General features: G+C 39.1%; 3 protein-coding genes across 5 annotated transcripts in view; 1 reads left to right on the top strand and 2 right to left on the bottom strand.

Annotated features, from left to right (window-relative positions):
• Window positions 1-2,802, top strand: part of LOC109996100 (zinc finger protein GLIS1) — a 73,765-nt gene extending 70,963 nt beyond the window's left edge. For both annotated transcript variants that reach the window (XM_065955950.1, XM_020650054.3), the window contains exons 10-11: window positions 532-687; window positions 1,447-2,802. In XM_065955950.1, the coding sequence (XP_065812022.1) occupies window positions 532-687; window positions 1,447-1,583 (293 nt within the window). In that variant the 3' untranslated portion in view covers window positions 1,584-2,802. The remainder of the gene's footprint in view (window positions 1-531; window positions 688-1,446) is intronic.
• elovl8b (ELOVL fatty acid elongase 8b) lies at window positions 2,688-6,081 on the bottom strand. Of its 2 annotated transcripts, none has more exons than XM_020650057.3 (8): window positions 5,879-6,081; window positions 5,654-5,711; window positions 4,945-5,132; window positions 4,661-4,741; window positions 4,424-4,480; window positions 4,205-4,319; window positions 3,212-3,339; window positions 2,688-3,124 (listed from the first exon to the last, which is right to left on the bottom strand). In XM_020650057.3, the coding sequence occupies exons 2-8, from the start codon at window positions 5,709-5,711 to the stop codon at window positions 2,960-2,962; spliced, it is 792 nt and encodes a 263-aa protein (XP_020505713.1). In that variant the 5' UTR covers window positions 5,879-6,081; the 3' UTR covers window positions 2,688-2,959. The 2 variants fall into 2 exon arrangements, with proteins under 2 accessions (XP_020505713.1, XP_020505712.1); XM_020650056.3 differs by having other exon boundaries at window positions 5,792-6,080.
• Window positions 6,082-6,540: 459 nt separating this feature from the next.
• mutyh (mutY DNA glycosylase) lies at window positions 6,541-16,151 on the bottom strand. Its single transcript, XM_065956328.1, has 25 exons — window positions 15,774-16,151; window positions 14,088-14,156; window positions 13,831-13,997; window positions 13,458-13,654; window positions 13,276-13,360; window positions 12,821-12,940; window positions 12,612-12,693; window positions 12,301-12,430; window positions 11,855-11,932; window positions 11,621-11,754; window positions 10,888-11,015; window positions 10,446-10,576; window positions 10,201-10,240; window positions 10,040-10,113; window positions 9,920-9,961; window positions 9,762-9,833; window positions 9,510-9,623; window positions 9,325-9,422; window positions 8,493-8,637; window positions 8,248-8,335; window positions 7,992-8,174; window positions 7,678-7,823; window positions 7,430-7,579; window positions 7,049-7,099; window positions 6,541-6,939 (listed from the first exon to the last, which is right to left on the bottom strand). Exons 1-25 carry the CDS (start codon window positions 15,962-15,964, stop codon window positions 6,793-6,795), a joined length of 2,862 nt encoding a protein of 953 aa, XP_065812400.1. The 5' UTR covers window positions 15,965-16,151; the 3' UTR covers window positions 6,541-6,792.
• Window positions 16,152-17,794: the final 1,643 nt, after the last annotated feature.

Here is a 17,794-nt window from a genome sequence, read left to right as displayed (position 1 = left end):
GCAGCAATTCTGCCCCCGAGTGTTTTTAGGACGTAGGAAGATTAGAGTCATAGAGACAGAACAGGGAAAACCACACGCCGGAAGCCTTTTCCCTGCGCTGAATTAGCCAACAAAATGCTGGCTCATGTATTCATCTGTCTCTCAAAGCACGAACATGGCTCGCTCAGCTGTCAGTCCAGAGCTTTTTTTTTTTCCTAATGCCTTAAACACAGTTTTCCCTGTAAAGATCTACACATGGACGTCTCTGTAACCACGCCGCGGTCGGGGAGTTGCGTAAAAGTGTTCCACGATAGACTGCTTTCCTATTATTGTGACTCCTGCGGTCGTACAGACTGAGACCATTGGGACACATGTTGCATACTATGGGGCTGGAACAGTTAGAAAAAGCACAAATATAGTATTGTCATAAATTTGAGATCCACATCAGGTTTCAGCTGGATGGAGGGGATGCTTAGTTACATCTGAAACAATCAACCATACCCACTGGTGGCAGTCGATCAAGTCTGGCTTCTATTTTTCTCTGTCTCCCAGAATACCAGGCTAGCTTCCAGAGCTGCTTCCACTTCGGAGACTCATACAGGATGGAGCAGACAGTCAATGGCGTCCACGTCCCAGGAGAATCTCACGCCTATAATTCCCATCAACACAACGGCTTCCACATGTCCACCAGCAACACGGGTACTCAAGGTGAGTCTTTTGCCAAATCCCAAGATCAACCATGAAGCCCTTACCAATGAACGCCCACAAACTTAAGTGTTGTCAGGTGTGCAGTGCGTGAGTGAGTGGTGTGAGAGTCTGTGAGGTCTTGAGATTGTTTAAAAAATGAGGATTAGGACTCACTATAACGACATCACACGGTGCACAAAAAAAACAAGATGCTCCATTAAACATACAAATTTATTAAATACTACTTTAATATGCAAACATTTGTTGGGCTGGGCAATCACGTTCTTCATGTTACCAAATTTGCAATGAACTCTGGGTAAATCCCATAGGTGAGTGAGCTGAAATGGGGACACGCAGAAAGTGCAATTTGCCATTGTAAAATCTGCATCATCCCTCTCACACACATGACGAGTTCACAGTAGGATAGCAACTTCTTGACCTTCTATGTTCAGGTCTATTTGAACAATATACACTGTGTATACTACTAGCTGCACTTTATAATGACTGGTAGATCTGCTGTTGCTGCTCTGTTTTTACACTACCTCTGCCACTCCAAAGCATCCAGGCGTGAGATTAACAAAAATGGTTTTCACTGTGTACTGCTATATGATTGAAATGACAATAAGAAAACTGAAATAACTGACATGACACCAGTAGAAGGCATTTCATTTCATTTCTGCGAGTCTGTGATCGTGGAGATTGTGCCTTCATGCCAGAACCATAAAGGAACACCTGATTGATGTCATCAAATGCTAAACAAACTTATCTCATCTGTTCCAGGCTTCAGTATGACCCAGGAGCTTCAGGGCGGCGCAGGGTGCCAGTTCTCCTCAAGCCCAGAGGAGAGCATCTTCTTCCAGGTGGGCAGCTTCGACCGCAGCCTGAGCCACATGTCTTCTGTCTACACAGAGACATAGAGCAGCACTGGAGCAGGGCATGCTTCAGCACACCTCCTCTACTAGTCTGCAGTCCAAGTCTTTCCACAGACGCCTTATCACACCAGGAAAACCAGCAAGATGGAGCAGACATACATTGCAAAAAGTTTGACTTTTTACCTGACTCTCAATGGTTAAATCACAAATTACACTATTCTAATTATCCACAGAGGCGAAACAAAGTGTCTCAAACTCTTTGAGTTGTACTCCTTGCAGTATTGTCTGAACACCACTTTTGTGAGCCTAGTTTCAGAAAATAACCCCAATTTGTGTTTGCTGCTTTTCCATTCTATAAAAGGGATAAACAGTTGATTTAACACATGATTGGTTTATGAGTACTAGCAACCACACAAAAAAAACAGAAATGATGTCATAGTGAGGTCATAGTGATGTCAGTGTTTCTGGAATGTAGTTCGGGATATTTTGAGATTTACACAGTGAGCCTTTGTTTCAAACTTACATTGGACCTGGAGATTTAAGTATGTGGGCATTAAACAGGCTTGGGGGGGTTCTTATAAAAAGACATAGAGTTGCATTATGGGAATTGGAGGATTCAGTATAGTTGGAGCTTGACCTGTACTATTGACTCTTTCAATCTCTCTTGCATCATTCTGTGTTTAATCTTGCTCCTTTAAGTTCTGGGTTTTAATAAACGTCCAATGTGTTATGAGCAGGAGACCCTTATGACCCTTTAAATGTAGCTTTTTGTCCAGCATATTTTGAATTTTAACTCACTTTAAATTACATGTTTTTGTAATATGTTCCCTTCAACATTCCAGCATCCATATGATTTCTCTCTCTGGTGGAGAATAATTCAGTTCTCAAAGAATATATATCTGTTTTTTCAGCCTCAATATATTCACTGTAATTATTACAAAACTGCCATCTCTCCTCATCCTGTTTGTCGCTGTCATCTACATCTTTCAATCTGTTTTAGACTGAAGTGTAGACAAACTTATATCATTTTGCTGTGTTGTTGTAACAGTGAAAAAAAGGTGTTTGCATTTCCATATTCGTTATGTGATTTTTCTTTTTTTTTGGGATTCATCTCTGGAGGAGGGTCTGAACTCAATAATTCAGCAATAATACAGAGAAACCAACCTACTTTATTATTATGTGTAAAAATGTACAGTTTGTTTACAGCAGTCATTTGAATGTTTGTCATTTCTCTATTAAATAATAAATAATTGTATGACCATGATGAAGTGTGTGCCTCTGTATAGAAATTACAAAATAATGCTAAAGTTCATTCGGCTCACTTGCACTTATTTCCCAGACACGTTGCTCCCTCTAGTGGAAGCTCATGAGTACTGCAGACAGACCTTGTCGGCTTCTTTCACAAAGTGTGTTTTTCAGTCCTATTTCTGCTTCTTCTTGTTGAGGTAGCTCTGATAGTAGAAGTTACTGAAGAGGATGATGAGGCTGATGCAGTAACCAAACACCACCATGTTCATGGAGTCGGGGTAGTCGCACTCTGTGAACAGGTTGTAGCCAGTGTGCAGGAGGAACAGCAGAAACTGCACCTGGGGAAGCAGTTAGGACAGCTCATATTGCTTTGTTTCAAGAAAAAAGGAGTCTGAATCTTCACAGTTCTTTAATGCTAGACTCACCAGCTGAAGAGACGTGAGGTATCTCTTCCACCACAGGTACTTCTGCATGTGAGGCCCGATGGCAGCCAGGCCGTAGTAAGAATACATCACGATGTGGACAAAGGTGTTGACCAGGCCGATGAAGAACGCTGCAGGAATGAGGTATAAACAAAAGCATGAACAAACTTTCAGGGCAGCTTTTACATTTTGATAGTGGAGTTTTAGAGTGTGAGGCAGCAGAATAACATAGTACAACTTTTTATTAGTAATATTTTAGTTTAGTTTTAGTTTAGTTTCAGAGCTTTATATTAAAAAAATAAAGTGTAAGTAAGCTCTTGATATTTACGGAACAACTTCTATGCAATGGACTCAGATAGCATTTGGCCATTAAGATAACATAATATTAATTATTACAACAAGCGCCAACTTTAATTTAAGTTGACAGTTTTGTTGCATCTGTTTGTTTTTTTTTCCATATCTATTCCAATGCATGCTTCATGCTTTTGGTTTACAGTTTTGACTTAACTATCAGCATAGAAACAGAATTTACTTCACCCAGAAGTTTCAACTGAACGACAGACATCAAAACCTGCACATATTATAAAAACATTATAAACTGGGCGAACTCTTAATATTTGATTATGGCCCTTATTTATCAGACTTGTGTTTGTTCCCCTCCTACAGTTAATATTAAATCCTAATGATATAGTTCTGTTTAAAATAAATTATATGTTATACAGCTTAACAGCTGCTCACTGTAGTTCAATGTTTCTCAATCAGGCATATTTGTATTACTTTAAGATGGTGATTACTACACGTTTATGTAGTAGAGTAACTCTCTGGGAACATGTCACTTCAAAAGTGCGCCTCATTCATTTCATTTCAATACATTTGGACAACAGTGGTAGTCAAACACTTGAGTACAACCATTTCTTTGTTAGATTTGTTTTGACAGGGATTTTTTGACAATAAGAAACCTATAAAAACTCTAATCCCACAACATAATTGTCTTACATTGTCCTCCTGCCACATACTTGGCTCCCGCCCACCAGTTGAAGATCATGGTGGCGTGATGGTAAACATGAAGGAAAGTCACCTGACTGTTCTTCTTTCTCAGGATGAAGAAGAACTGCTCATGGAGATAAACAGAGAAGACTCTTGAAGTTAACATTTCATATTTTTACACCTTAAATTTGCACTGATGTTTTAAATGTTACACCAAATACTGTGTACCGTGTCACTGAGCTCTATGACTTTGGAGAAGAAAAACCACCAGCAGACTCTGGCCATCTAGAAGCGGCACAGGATGGAGAAAAGTGAATTTTACACATGACTCATTTGACATCTGTATCTCATGTGCTTCATACTGCATTGTTAGCTTTACTGTAAATGATGTCCTAAATGTGGCTTCTGTTTCATTAGATTTCTGCACAAACAAAATAAAGGGACTAAACGTAAAATGACTATTACCCTCATTGCGAGTGGGCTGGTGCTGTAGTCTACAGGCTGACAGAGGAGGCTGTAGTTTGAGAGCCAGGATGTGACCAGGAACTGTTAAATAATCATAGAATTACTTTAAAAAGTACAACAGTCATGTTAACGTTTATATCATGAGGCAGAAAAGCCAAAGAGGAAGCAGAAACTCAAAAGAATATAAACAGCATTTTGGAAACATGCCAACGTGTCAGGTAAAAGCTCATGTTTCCATCAGCTCTGTGTCTGATCTTTTACAACAAAACGCAGCACAAACACACCTCGTAGAACATGTAGGCAGACAGGCCGACCATGGCGAAGTTGTAAACAATGAGAACGAGTCTGAGGTCAACAGGTTGTCTGTTTTTCATCAGACGAGGGCCAAGCCAAACCGCAACCAGGTAAAGCAGGAAGATGATGGACACAGGGACAGGGGAGTAGACCAGCAGCCACGGGTCTGTCCTCTTATCTGGAACATAACAGAGCTCTGCATCAGGAACTTCTGAGCATTATTAAGTCATTATTCCAGATACTACACATCTCTATAGAACTCAACAATCAGCTCTGTTTAAGGTCTTTCTTTATTTGTACTCTGCAACGACACATTCTTACATTTTTTTGTTATGTTTCAGTGTTTTGCACCGAATACATGTTCAAAAATCCTAAAATATTTTATTCACAGAAATATTAAGAAATGTCAGATTCTGTCTCATATTGACAAGAACTTAATAATGATCTATCCATTTCCCTTCGCATTCTGTCTCCTACTCTAACAAGATAATAGACATAAAACTAAGCTATGGGGACAAATCATGTGAAAAGTCACAAAGCATTCATTGTCATGGCAGGCCGGGGAGCACATCTGCAGCTCCAAAGTCCCACACACTGCCTGTTTCTTTTACAACTGGGCATGTCTTCTATAATGCAAAAATGTGCTGCAAAACTCAAGCTTGACTTGAATATATTGGTAAAAAATAATCATTACCATACCTCCATTGTCCACTATTCTCTGGTGCACAGAGAGGACAGTTTGCCACGCAGAAGCCATCTGAAAACGTCAAGGAATTGAATTAATTCAAGAGGAAACAATTTCAAATCTGCAGGGATTAAACGTAAAGACCGACTCACTGATAAACACGTTGCAAAGCGTTCAGATGCTGGAGGACCTTTGGACGCTTTTTTTTAGCAAGCAACTCTGAGCAAAGTTTAACTTACAACCCGCCCTGCATTCAGCTTGACCCAGATCTTCTTCTTCTGTGGTGAATGAATGAAGTCAGACCAGAGGGACCAGCAGCACAGGAAACAGAGCTGCTGCAAGAGAAGTAATGTTAAAGTTCAGGTTCGTCTTCTGTTTCAGTAACCTTGAATGTAAGAAAGTATGTAGAAGACGACTTGGATCACTTCCTGTTTTTTTCTTCTTTTTCCTTTTAAATAATCGGTTGTTACATGTTCAGCACAGCAGAGGGCGCTTTTTCCATGAGAAACTTTATGGACCGACTGTCATTACTTCATTTTTCACTGGTTGATTTGGTGCTTTATATTTGTAAACCGTGATTATATATTGCCATATATATATATATATATATATATATATATATATATATATATATATATATATATATATTACATAAATACCCTTTCTATACGTCTCCCACTCTTCAAGATAACAGAAGTTAAACAGGGCTATGCTGATATATATATCGGTATATGTATATATTTATATAGATACAAGGTTCCTACAGATAGTAAAACTTGTCACACTAAGCACTTCAACCAATACTCTTGTCCTTCTCGTTTTCAAACTATCTTTTTGAACTCACATGCTTTAAGCCAAACCCCGCACCAGTCCTAAATTAAAATATAAGATAACATAAAACTAAAGCAAAGTGATATTATTTATTTTGTACAGTACATTTTTATTGGGATAAGATATTATTATGATTTTCAAACAGTTTAAAAAACACACACACACAGCTGACACAAAAAAATTAAAAAAGTAACTATATGTTAAAATACATTGAGAAACATGATCATATAAGGTATTAGGTCATAAGTACAAAAGAGGAAAATAATAGAAGCAACAGATAGACAAAAAGAAAGATAAAAATGCAGAGACGGACTCTCACACATCAATCAGATTCGTCTTTAACTGTCTTGAAGAAGGAGCTGAGGGAGAGCTGTCTGCTGCTCATGTTAGCTGCACCCAGTTTTTTTTTTTTTGTGGTTTGATGTTTCTTTCCATTCTTCATGTTGGCTTGTTTTTTCCTTTTTCCATCCTGAGCGAGAAAAGCAAAGACAAATGATAATTGCGGAATTCTTTTTTTTTGTACAGGATTTGGCATAAGGTACATTTTTAGGTATCTAGGCATACAGTGAAGTCCTTACCTTTAATGTTTGTTCTTTTTGACTGTCTACAGAATCACAAAGCTTCACAATCTGCAGGAGAGAAAACATGATCGGCATGTTGATTTTTTGGCATTTTTAATAAAATCTTCACATTAAAAGATTTACACACTCCTGCTGTCAACATGCTGTATTTTTTTTGTCATTAAAGGATTTTAAGCCAGGGAGCCCCTTTCCAAAACTGTAGTACAAACCTGTAATGAGAAATGGGAGACTACAAAAAGCATCTCCGTGTTGCAAGAGCTTTCTGCTGTGCTTTCTGTGTGAGATAATCAAGTCTATTTCTGGTGCAGCAGGTACTGTTATCCAATCCACACACGCACACGCGCACACACACACACACTGAGTGAACAAAATAAAAACCTTTTTTACTCCGGTGGACACAGCAGCTTCCTGCAGAGCTGATTTGGTAAGCCACTGTGTACTTTCAGTTGGTGTTTGTGTGTCGCGGTCCTTCAAACTCAGACTGTGAACCACGTATGTCTGGTGAATGTGAGAGAAGATGTGAACAACCTGCAAAGAGCCAATCGGTGATCAATCACAAGGAGCTTAAACAGGGTCATATTTACTTTAATTTGCAGAAAACTCTGGATATAACAGATCACCCTCACCTCTCCCACACACTTGAAGTTACTTTCACTCAGGTTGATCCCCACTAAGGTGCTGATCTCTGCACACAGCGCCCTCTTGTGTTTCACCTCAGAGCTTTTGTCGTCCAACAGAAGACTCGGAAACTCCCACAAGCCTGCAAGCAAACCTGTAAAGACACAGAAAATATATAAACACTATTTTTTAACCAAATCAGAACTAATTTACCTGCTTTCATTTTGCGTATTTTGTATTTCTTGAACGGTTTTACATTAAAATAAAATACATTTTTACCAAAACTCAATCTGCGAGGAATATATTTAAAGCTGCCACTGACCTTTGTTTGGTCTCTGTGTGAGCAGGTACTCGTCCTCCCCATCCTCCCCCGTTCTGAGCACCACACAGGTCAGTGTCCGCTCCACACGAGGAGGCTTCTTCGCCGGCTTCCTGGGGAAGTTCTGAACACCCAACTTGTCATCCCAGGGCTCAGAGGGACACAGTGGACATGTCCTGCTGTTTACTGAAGCAGAAGAGAGTCCTTCAGTATGATATCTTGACTAGATGAAGGTGTGAGAGTTCAGAGTGACACTTACCACACTCTTCTATGTCAGGCAGGGTGGATGGTTTTCTGTCCAGCTTCCCCAACAGCTTCTGGGACTTTTTCTCTTGTTTGGCATGAACCTGCACATGTAAACATGGTTTAAATCCACCTCCATGTACAGTATAATGAAAGACACAAATAATAATGGTAGCACTAGTATCTACTTCCTTTAAAAATCAAGCACAAACCAGTAAAGATACCTATGTGCACTGGTTTAGCACCCCGCATGCTTCTTACCTTGCTGTAGGAGCGGCAGTGAGTCTGTACGGGACACTGGCTGCATAGTGGTCCTTTAGGGGTGCAGACTCGAGCTCCCAGCTCCATCATAGCTTGGTTAAAGTCTCCAGGTCTCTCAGGATCAACCAGCTTGTTAACTAGACTCCTGAAATAAATGAAAATGTATCTTGAGAAGCTCTATTTAGTATATTTTAGTATACTATATTATAGTATATCTATTTAGAGAACTTTAGTATAAACTATGTTAATATTTACAAAGACTTCCTTAGGAATTGAATACTTCTTTTTAATTCTGTGATGTGATCATATAAAAGTGATCTTTATTTTCAAAGTTCAGGGAGTATATTCATATTGAAATAAATTTAAGAGGGTAAGTGTAATGCAACTTTCAGCACAAAATCTGCAATTAAGGATAGAAAATAAGGAAGAGGCACTAAACTTGCTCGACTGAAAAAACTTTCGGTTTCCTCTTAAGACCAGTTCCGTGTGAAATTCATTGTTTTAACACATGGAAGATATCTTCAACTAATCTCACCTCAGATCTAATTAAATGATGATGTTTGCTTTTATCTGAGGAAACATCCAATTCACAGGAATACTCTTTGTAGACTTCAAATAAACTGCACCACAGGTAAGTTTGTTCATAAAAGCAGAGAAACTCAAAGAGAAGCCCATGACTGAACAGTGAGGAGCTGTCCCTCAGTGTCAGTAGAGCTGACACAAGAAAATAAAAAAAAAAAAACATAACGTAACATGGATAAAAATGAAAGCAGATGTTGCAATCAAAGTCAAAACTTAGACTCATTGGGGATATTTTAAGGTTGAATCTCACCAGAGAGCTTCTGTTACTGGAGGACTTGTGCTGTCAGCTCCGATTGCCCTCAGGCGACACAGCACCCGAATCACATTGCCATCCACAGCTCCAGTAACCTAGACATCAGATATCTTTGGATAAGTGATACAATGCAGCGATGGAGATGTGTTTCGCCAGGTGTTTTTGTGTTTTAGATGACCGACCTGGCCCAGGGAGATGGAGCCGATAGCTGCAGCGGTGTAGCGTCCCACTCCAGGCAGCTGTTTCAGCAGACTGTCAACTGTGTGAGGCATCTGTCCTTTCAGCTCCGACACCACCTGTTAGGACCAGTAATACAATTTACGCCCCAATATATCAGTAAATGGCTCACATAATAAAGCTAAATGTTTGAAGAAATCTGGAAGTGAACAGAATAAAATGCAGTTTCACTCAGAACAGATTTACAGATCACTGACCTTCTGAGATCCTTCATGCAGTCGTTTTCCTCTAGAATAGTAGCCAAGACCCGCCCACATCTGGTTCACTTCCTACATACGAACCACAGAGATGATTTTATTTAATCTTTTTTTTTTTTATCCTCATCAAATAAAGTTACTGCTTTTTAATTAATCACCTCTAGTGTTGCAGCTGCAAGATCCTGCACAGTGGGCCACCGCTGAAACACAGAGAAGAAAGAATTTAAAAGCACATATCATATGAACAACAATGAATATATCACAACAAGCAAGCCCACCTTCATCCATTTGTTGTAGTAGTCTATTACTGTGGCAACCTGGGTCTGTTGCAGCATGATTTCTGACACCCACACTATAATAAAAAAAATTGAGAAAACTTTATGTTAAGGAAATCAGAAGCTGTTGGAAACGTGACAAAAACAAGAAGACGTTTTCTTACCTGCGTAAGTCCTGATGTTGAGGTCGGACTCTGTCACAGCCTGAACAAGAACACAAGGAGGAGAAAGACTTTCAACAAACCAGTAAAGACACAAATCTCTGTGATAAAAGCATCCTTATTTATTTATTTTAAAGTTTGATTAATGCTGCAGGGCAAACTGAAGTTACTAGACAACTTTATGTACTTTCATTACAACGTATCATTTTAAAAAAAGGTAAATAAAAGTGAAAAAAGTTCTTATTTACCAGAGTCCTCCATGGCAGCTCTCTTTTCTCCTTGTCATACCAGTTGAGGAGGTGAGAGCGCAGCAGCACAACATCAGCAGGATCAGGGAAAGTGTGGTATGTTGACGGTGCAGAGTCATTTTTGGTGTCTTCTGGTAGACCACAAACATCATTTTCATTCAATTAACAATATTCATTAGAATATATGCTTGGGGGAACTACTTTTAAAAAAAAAACAGTTGATACAAGAGAGCTTCCAGGATACATGGGGGGATTTGTTCAGAACTTCTTCACATTTTTATACATGTTTACATTACTTATTTGCATATTGTTTATAATCTTATCAATACGTCGTCATAAGTCTGCACGACCACCAAGGTGAATCTCAGTGAGGCTCCATGGATCTTTACAGACAACACATCGTATCAATGTTTAATGTGTCTCTCCTTCATAAAGTACCTACCTTCTTTCACAGCTGTCTCTGACTTTTTCCGCTTTGCTGTTCCTTTTTTCACCATCTCTAGCCCGACTCTCTTTCCTTTGTGCATCGCTGAACGTAACTTGTTCATAACCACATTACAAACTAAGCGACTTTATTCATTTCTTGCCTCATAGCATGGGCTCTAGGTGTTTACATCTCGTTCCCGCCACGTTGCGGACGAGAGTCGCTGCTCATCCAATCAGCTGCATGGAAACGGGGGGGGGGGGGGGGGGGGGACACACGCAAAACGTCATATCCGGTAGGATGGTCTAAATTTAAAATTACGTAAACCCAATAATGTGTGGTTGTGACGAGAATCATGACATTTTTGTCAATAACATAGTATGTTTATATTTACCCTGAATTATGTTTTCATTCTAAATTGCTTATTCAAACAACCACGCACTACAACTACACACTGCATGTGTTTTATTAGGCCTAAGTCAACAAATACCACTGATGTATTTTTTTGTTGTTGTAGAATATTTATTTATTTACAAGTATATAATTGTTTTACAATTACTCAAATAAAAAGGAAGCAGGCAATGTAACAGAAAATATTCAACTTTGACTTACAAATATATTTGTTTAATTTTCCAACATTTTCACACAAATCTGCGTCATAATTAGAGTTGTTCCCCCTTTCATCCCTCAGATTTGTCACCATCCAAACCTGGAGAGAAAAGATTGACAAGTCAACTACAAATATTAAGACTTAGTACAGAGAACATTTGAACAGCATGAAGAGAACAAATTACAACCTTTACCATCACTTATGTTTAGGTTGTTAGTAAGCAGAGATTCTGCTTGTGTTTCATCCTTATTCATGTACAAAGTTTCAGCTTTATGCTGCAGAAAAGGGCGATTAAATCAGTTAGTGAAGTGTTCATGCAGCTTCCACATTGACCATTTAACTAATCACATCAATATGTCAATATGTAAAGCTTACCATAAAGGCTTCAGACAATGTACAACCCATGACTCTCTGGACTTGTTCCTCTATGACGGGGTATTCTCGGACAAAGTGCTGGTTAAGATGATTGTAAAGACATTCAGTGTTAGTCCTTATATACATTTAGTGTTTGATTATAGGTTTACATTTGAGCGATACAGCCCTATACTGGACACAGTGACAAATATAAAATATGTAAACATACAGAGCCTTTTGCTCTATTTCTTTCAGGGATGCAGATTTATTTTTATTCTACATTAGAAATAACAAAGATCACTTGTATTGGCTGAGCAGCATTGAACTGTTAATTAAAATCTCAATTTAAAGGCATCTTATTGGAAGAATGAAATACAAATATAACCTTAATCTTAGCAAGTCAATACACATATAGGCTGTGTAGAAACAAACACTTCTGACTGTCTTTTGAGAACAAGCATGTGTACCTCCAAGGCCATACTGGCTTGTATCTGGGCATCGGTGTGCTCTCTGTTTCCCAGAGTGTGAAGAAGATGTTGGATCACTCCAAGAGAGAGAAGCTCTCGAGAAACGTCTGGACTGTCCTCAGCCAGCAAGCTTCAACACAAACAGCAGCCTTGACTATAACACTGAGGCAATTCAAGTCATTTTATCAGTAAACGTGTTACATACATCCAATTGATATGACAGACCGGATTTACACATTACTTTATAGAAGATTGACATGTGTAACTGTGATAAACTATTTTTTTCTTTTCCAGGTATATAGGGGGCATACCGTATAGTTTTAGCTGCAGCAGCTTGTTGCACAAAAACAGGTAGAGATCCAGTCCTCTTGATTATCTCAGGCTCAGATGGGACTGTATACATAAAAACGTAATAGAAATATGAAATATTTCGTATTATGGCCTCTGCAATTGAGTATTCTATTACATAAATAATTTACTAGACTTGCGAAACAAATAATTTTATGGGCCAAAATGTTACCCTCTGTATTCAGCTGGTGCTTCTGTGATTCTTCCTTAGTAGGCCTCAGCAAAGAAACCAGTCCACTGAGCAGCACGGGCCTCACATCATAAGACGTCAGGAGTAAGATCAGATTTGTAGCTGCCAAAACATTCACAGGTAGACAATTGTAAAATGTTAAATGGACTTGAACTTGTATAGCACTTTTCTAGTCATACAGCGCTTTTTACACTGCAGATCACATTCACCCAATCACACCACATTTACGCACTGATACAGATGCTGCTATATAAATTGCCAGTTGTCCGTAGATCCTCGTAAAGAGTCTTATCCTTTCCAATTTCAGATGCTGTAGTTGATCTCTGACCCAGTGTTTAACAGAGTGTAGGGCTGGGTGCTTACTAAAAGAAGCAATACATCAGCCACACCAGAAGTTTACTGACATGCTGTTTGAAACTTGTTCTCTGCTTAGTTACCTTCATCTTGAACCTCAACGTGCAGGGACCTGAGCATATTCAGCAGAGGCTCTATAATGCTGTGATGGGCTGTATTCATTTTGAACTGTGAGAGAGGACATTGAGACATACTTGTATATTGTATATACAAAGTAAATCTAAATTTTCTTTAAAGCTTTGATTAGTGTGCACTCTTACTTTACCTGCACAGTGCGTAAGGTGCACATGACCAGCTGCTGGACCTTTGGGGAGGAACAGGTCATGAGCGCAATCAGACTTTTGTAGAGCTGGATTTGATATTTAGGGTTTCCATGGGACAGGGTCTCCAGGAGGGCCCGAGCTGTCTCTTGGGTTTTGTCTGCGTTTGACGTAGCCAGGAACTCTGCTATGGCTTTCACACCTGGAAAAAAAAGAACAAAAAACTAAACTAGATCAAGTACTTTGATAATCTATATAGAAAGATGTCTTGTACTTTCCACTGAACGTAACTGCATGAGATTAAATAAAGCTGTATGCGATGCACTTATCAAATGTGTAGTGTACAGAGCAGGTTTTTTTGTATTCCATGAAAATTACCATCGCTCTCACAGATGAACTCTTTGTACTTTCGACCAGCATTTGAAACTGTGTGCAGAAGACGGAGGGCCTCTGCCTTCTCCTCCTCTTTACTTTTAGGGTGGCTTAAGATCTCCAGCAGAGTGAGAACACCTCCATCCTCAAGGAACTCCATCAGGTACTGATCACTGAGGAATGAGAGAAAGAGGGGCCACTGATAAAGATTAAGAATGTAAGCACAGATCAAATATTTTGCAGAAGTACTTGATCTGACTCACTGGCTTGATGCAGAAAGAAAAATCCCAATTGCATTCAGTTGCAGTCCCAAGAATGTCCCAAACATGTATCTGGAAATTCAGTTAGGGGCTAGGTCTAGGACTAGGTTAACCCAAAACAGAAGCCTTATCTAGAGGAATTGCAGCCCCAAAGCAGTTTATTATGCAAATACAGTATGTACATTACAGGTGCAGGAAAAATAAAGAAATAAGTATGGATGAGGCTGAGAATTAATGCAAATACATCATTATCGCAATATGAGCATTTGTGATATACTAGGGGTGTAATGGTTTTTGTATAGTTTCTTACCATCACAATTCGGACCTCATGGTTTGCTCATAACTTTTTTCTCTCACTGTAAATAAACAAGTAATGACAAAGAAGCAGTCACAACAAAACACATGAAGAAGAAGAGTAATGTATGGTAGGAAGATGACAGGGCAGAGCTTGAAGACACACCTGCTTCTTTAAATCAGTTGTGTGGGGACACTTTGGGTTCACACTCACAGTGTGGTATTTCATTGGAAACACATCAAACATGCAAATGAATATTAGACCTCATCACCCAGATGTACCAGAGCAAGGCAAAAGGTGCTGGACAGCTTATCCCTGCTGTATTTAAAAAGACTGGATGTGAAAGCAGAGATTGTCGAAGACATTACCAAAGTAATATATTTTAAAACGTGCATGCATATGCACTAGTGGATGACCCCTGCTTCCAGCCCTGTTAAAACACATCCTGTGTGTACATAAGCTAGTCTGTGGTACCTGCTATTTATTGGTGCACATGAGCAGTAATTCGGCACAAATAACCGCTGCACCCACTGTTCACTAACAACAGATGGATGGAGCTCCTCCGACACCTACAACTATGTGACTTCACATTTCATAAATCATTTAAGAGTTACATTGCTCCTAACGGCTAGATTTGATTTTGTCTTATATTTAACATGGTATTTTTATATACAATATATAAACATTTTATATGGGCTACTGTATATATTTTATGTATTTTTTCTAAATAAGGAGATGTTTTTCGTTTCTGTTTTGCTTTTTATTTTCCATAATTTTGTTTTTTGTTTTTCTGGCCTTTTTGTTAAACCTTCAATATACTACAGGCTACCAACTATCACAGCTGGAAACAACACTAGAACAAACTGTAGGATAACTTGCACTGTTGTCCGTCTATAATAAATCAGAGAAACCTTGTGTTTCGCTTCCAGAAATGTTGTTGCTTTTTGTTTTCTGTTGAACAAAACTCATACCGAACTGACCCCAAAACTGAGGTACAAACCGGACCATGACTTCTGTGAACCATTACACCCCTACAATATCCTCATGTAGTAAAAGTCACGATAAATGAGAAAAAAGTTTGGTTTTTTGACAGCTTTTTATGTTATATATTGTTTTAACTTTACATTTTATACCTTTCTATGTTTTATATTTAAAAAGTAACACAACAGAGTGGCAACATTTAAATATATTTTTTTATTCTTCATGACTCAAAAAGTGTCCAAAGTCATAATTTAAAGAAACTACAAAAGGAAACGTGCCTTAATGATATACCTGTAACACAGTCCTAGGGGTGGTCAATCAAGAGGGACCCAGACCACGCCCCCTGCATGGGCCATCCCTGGGGTTTACGCCCCACAGTTTGAGAACCAAATGCTTTAGATAATAAAGGATACGTGAGTCTCATCCATGTGGTGACTCGAGCCAAGAACAGGCTGGCGACCTGAGCAAACTCCAGCTCCAACTCATAAAATGTCTTCCCTGTGTTCTGAATCAGAAAGGTGTTCAACATACGGCCGCGGACCGTCCTGTCCCCATGGTCCCATTCCCGGAGAAAACTGAGTACTTTACCGAGCTTGTTCTTCATTTGTTGGCATATCAATTCGTCCTCCTCAAAATCAAATTAAACAATAAAACGTTTTCCTGTTCCACTATAGCGAGAAAGAAATCAAGGCTTGAGTTAATCTGCAAGCTCTTTAGTAAAAAGCTTTAATTATGCCAACCGAATAACTTGAATTGATGTTCAAAACCTTTCGTGATCTGCTTGATGTGCTCCTGAGCTAAAAGACGGTTGCTAGGTGCAAATGCAAACACACACACTCCTTCCCCGCCCTCACCAAACACACACACACTCACAGATTACTTTGTCAGTGAGGGCTAGAGCCAATACACTATTGAGGACCTTTTGAGACATTCAAAGGTTTTGGTGTTGTTTAATCTCTTCTATGTTGATAACTTCATGGCCCCATTAGACTGTAACTAAGCCTACTCTGTTGGCCTCTACATGTGGATTAAATATAGAATCAGATTTCGACTACATTGTTGTAGTCTGGTTACATTTAGTTTTCTCCAGTTCTCCTGAATGTATGTGAGTAATGCGATCTCTTTTCTGAGTTCTAATCTGTACCATAGACTATATAATATTATTTACAGTCTATGGTCTGTACGGTCTCTACACATTCTGCAGCAGCTGAGGAACTTTTAGAGACTGGCGAAAGCAGCTTGGTTACAGTGAAATTGAAATAAACCAGCCTAGGAGGTCTGTGGGTTTTTTTTTTTTTTTTCATTTTAAGCAGGATGTTTATGGGAGGGTGAAAAAAGATTCTCATTGAAATGTGTTATATGTTGCTTAGTTTAGGATGATGCCATGTAGGGCAGCTTTGCCATAAACATGACACTTGCGTGTCCCAGAAAATGTTCCTTGTCATGTTTTTTAAATCCTTAGAGCATGTCTCCATTTTATTCGAACTGGTATTTCATATGGATTCACTGATTAGTTTGACTCTAGAGGAAGTATATGGTGAAGAAAATTGGTCTGAGCACTGAACCTACTTAAACCTCAGGACTAGGTGCAAGCTGAGACTGAACAGGATTCAAACCAGCTTAATGCCGTTCCTGTAAAGCAGTTAGGAGATAATCTGCAACTTTCCCCAGTGCTATGGTGAGCTCCAAATCTTGATTAAAATCCCTAAAAAAATGTCACTTGTTATGAAGAAAGACAGCTCTTCTGGTTATAAGCGTTTGGAATAATACCATGCAAAACCAATAATACCATTTTGAAATGAGCCTGAAGCACTCAAAAAATGATCGGGCGAGAATAAGCGCTATCTATATTTGTACACAGTAGTGGATTACATTTTTTGACAACTTTTTGTATTCAATGGCTTTAGCTGAACATTTCTGATAAAAATGTTTGCATTTCAGATACTTCTACACCAGAAAGATCAAAGTTACACTTTCCTCCGCCTACTGTATTCTCAAGTTGGCCTCCAGCTGGGGTCTGACAGAATTAGTGAATATTTTTAGAGCCCCTCTACCAGAGGATCCCACTTTCAGACATCATGGTTTTTTCAACTGGTGATGACGCACTAGAAGAAGATCTTCAATACTTGATGTGGAACTGTGAGGCGCTGGCCCGTTCTCCGGTTTGGACACATCTTCCATATGGTCTTGTCAAAGCTCTTTTATCTCTCTCAGACCTTGTGGTAACAAAACTAAACTGTCATTCTAAACGGACTGGAGAGTTTTGGCAGCAGCTCAAGAGAAAGCCACAATCACTGAGAACCAAAAGGTTCTGTTCTCCTCTACGCATCAACAACCTGACAGCTAGTTTCCAAACACCTCCGCATTACAGCGCCTATCTTACGTTTCTCACCATGCATTGGAAAATACAGGAATTGATGAGTAATGAAGATTG

The sequence above is a fragment of the Labrus bergylta genome, chromosome 6 (genome assembly GCF_963930695.1).
Source record: "Labrus bergylta chromosome 6, fLabBer1.1, whole genome shotgun sequence".
Taxonomy (NCBI): Eukaryota; Metazoa; Chordata; class Actinopteri; order Labriformes; family Labridae; genus Labrus; species Labrus bergylta.
This window is presented reverse-complemented; position numbering and strand designations above follow the sequence as displayed.

Excerpts from the sequence above, each read along its gene's own strand:
- elovl8b (XM_020650057.3), bottom strand. The coding sequence starts at position 5,711 with ATGGCTTCTGCGTGGCAAACTGTCCTCTCTGTGCACCAGAGAATAGTG. Across the intron at positions 5,133-5,653 it reads GAGAATAGTGGACAATGGAG|ATAAGAGGACAGACCCGTGG; the intron begins GTATGGTAATGA and ends GTTATGTTCCAG. Across the intron at positions 4,320-4,423 it reads TCATAGAGCTCAGTGACACG|TTCTTCTTCATCCTGAGAAA; the intron begins GTACACAGTATT and ends CTCCATGAGCAG.
- mutyh (XM_065956328.1), bottom strand. The coding sequence starts at position 15,964 with ATGAAGAACAAGCTCGGTAAAGTACTCAGTTTTCTCCGGGAATGGGAC. Across the intron at positions 12,941-13,275 it reads CGTTGAGGTTCAAGATGAAG|CTACAAATCTGATCTTACTC; the intron begins GTAACTAAGCAG and ends ATGTTTTGGCAG. Across the intron at positions 12,431-12,611 it reads GCTGCAGCTAAAACTATACG|CTTGCTGGCTGAGGACAGTC; the intron begins GTATGCCCCCTA and ends TTTGTGTTGAAG.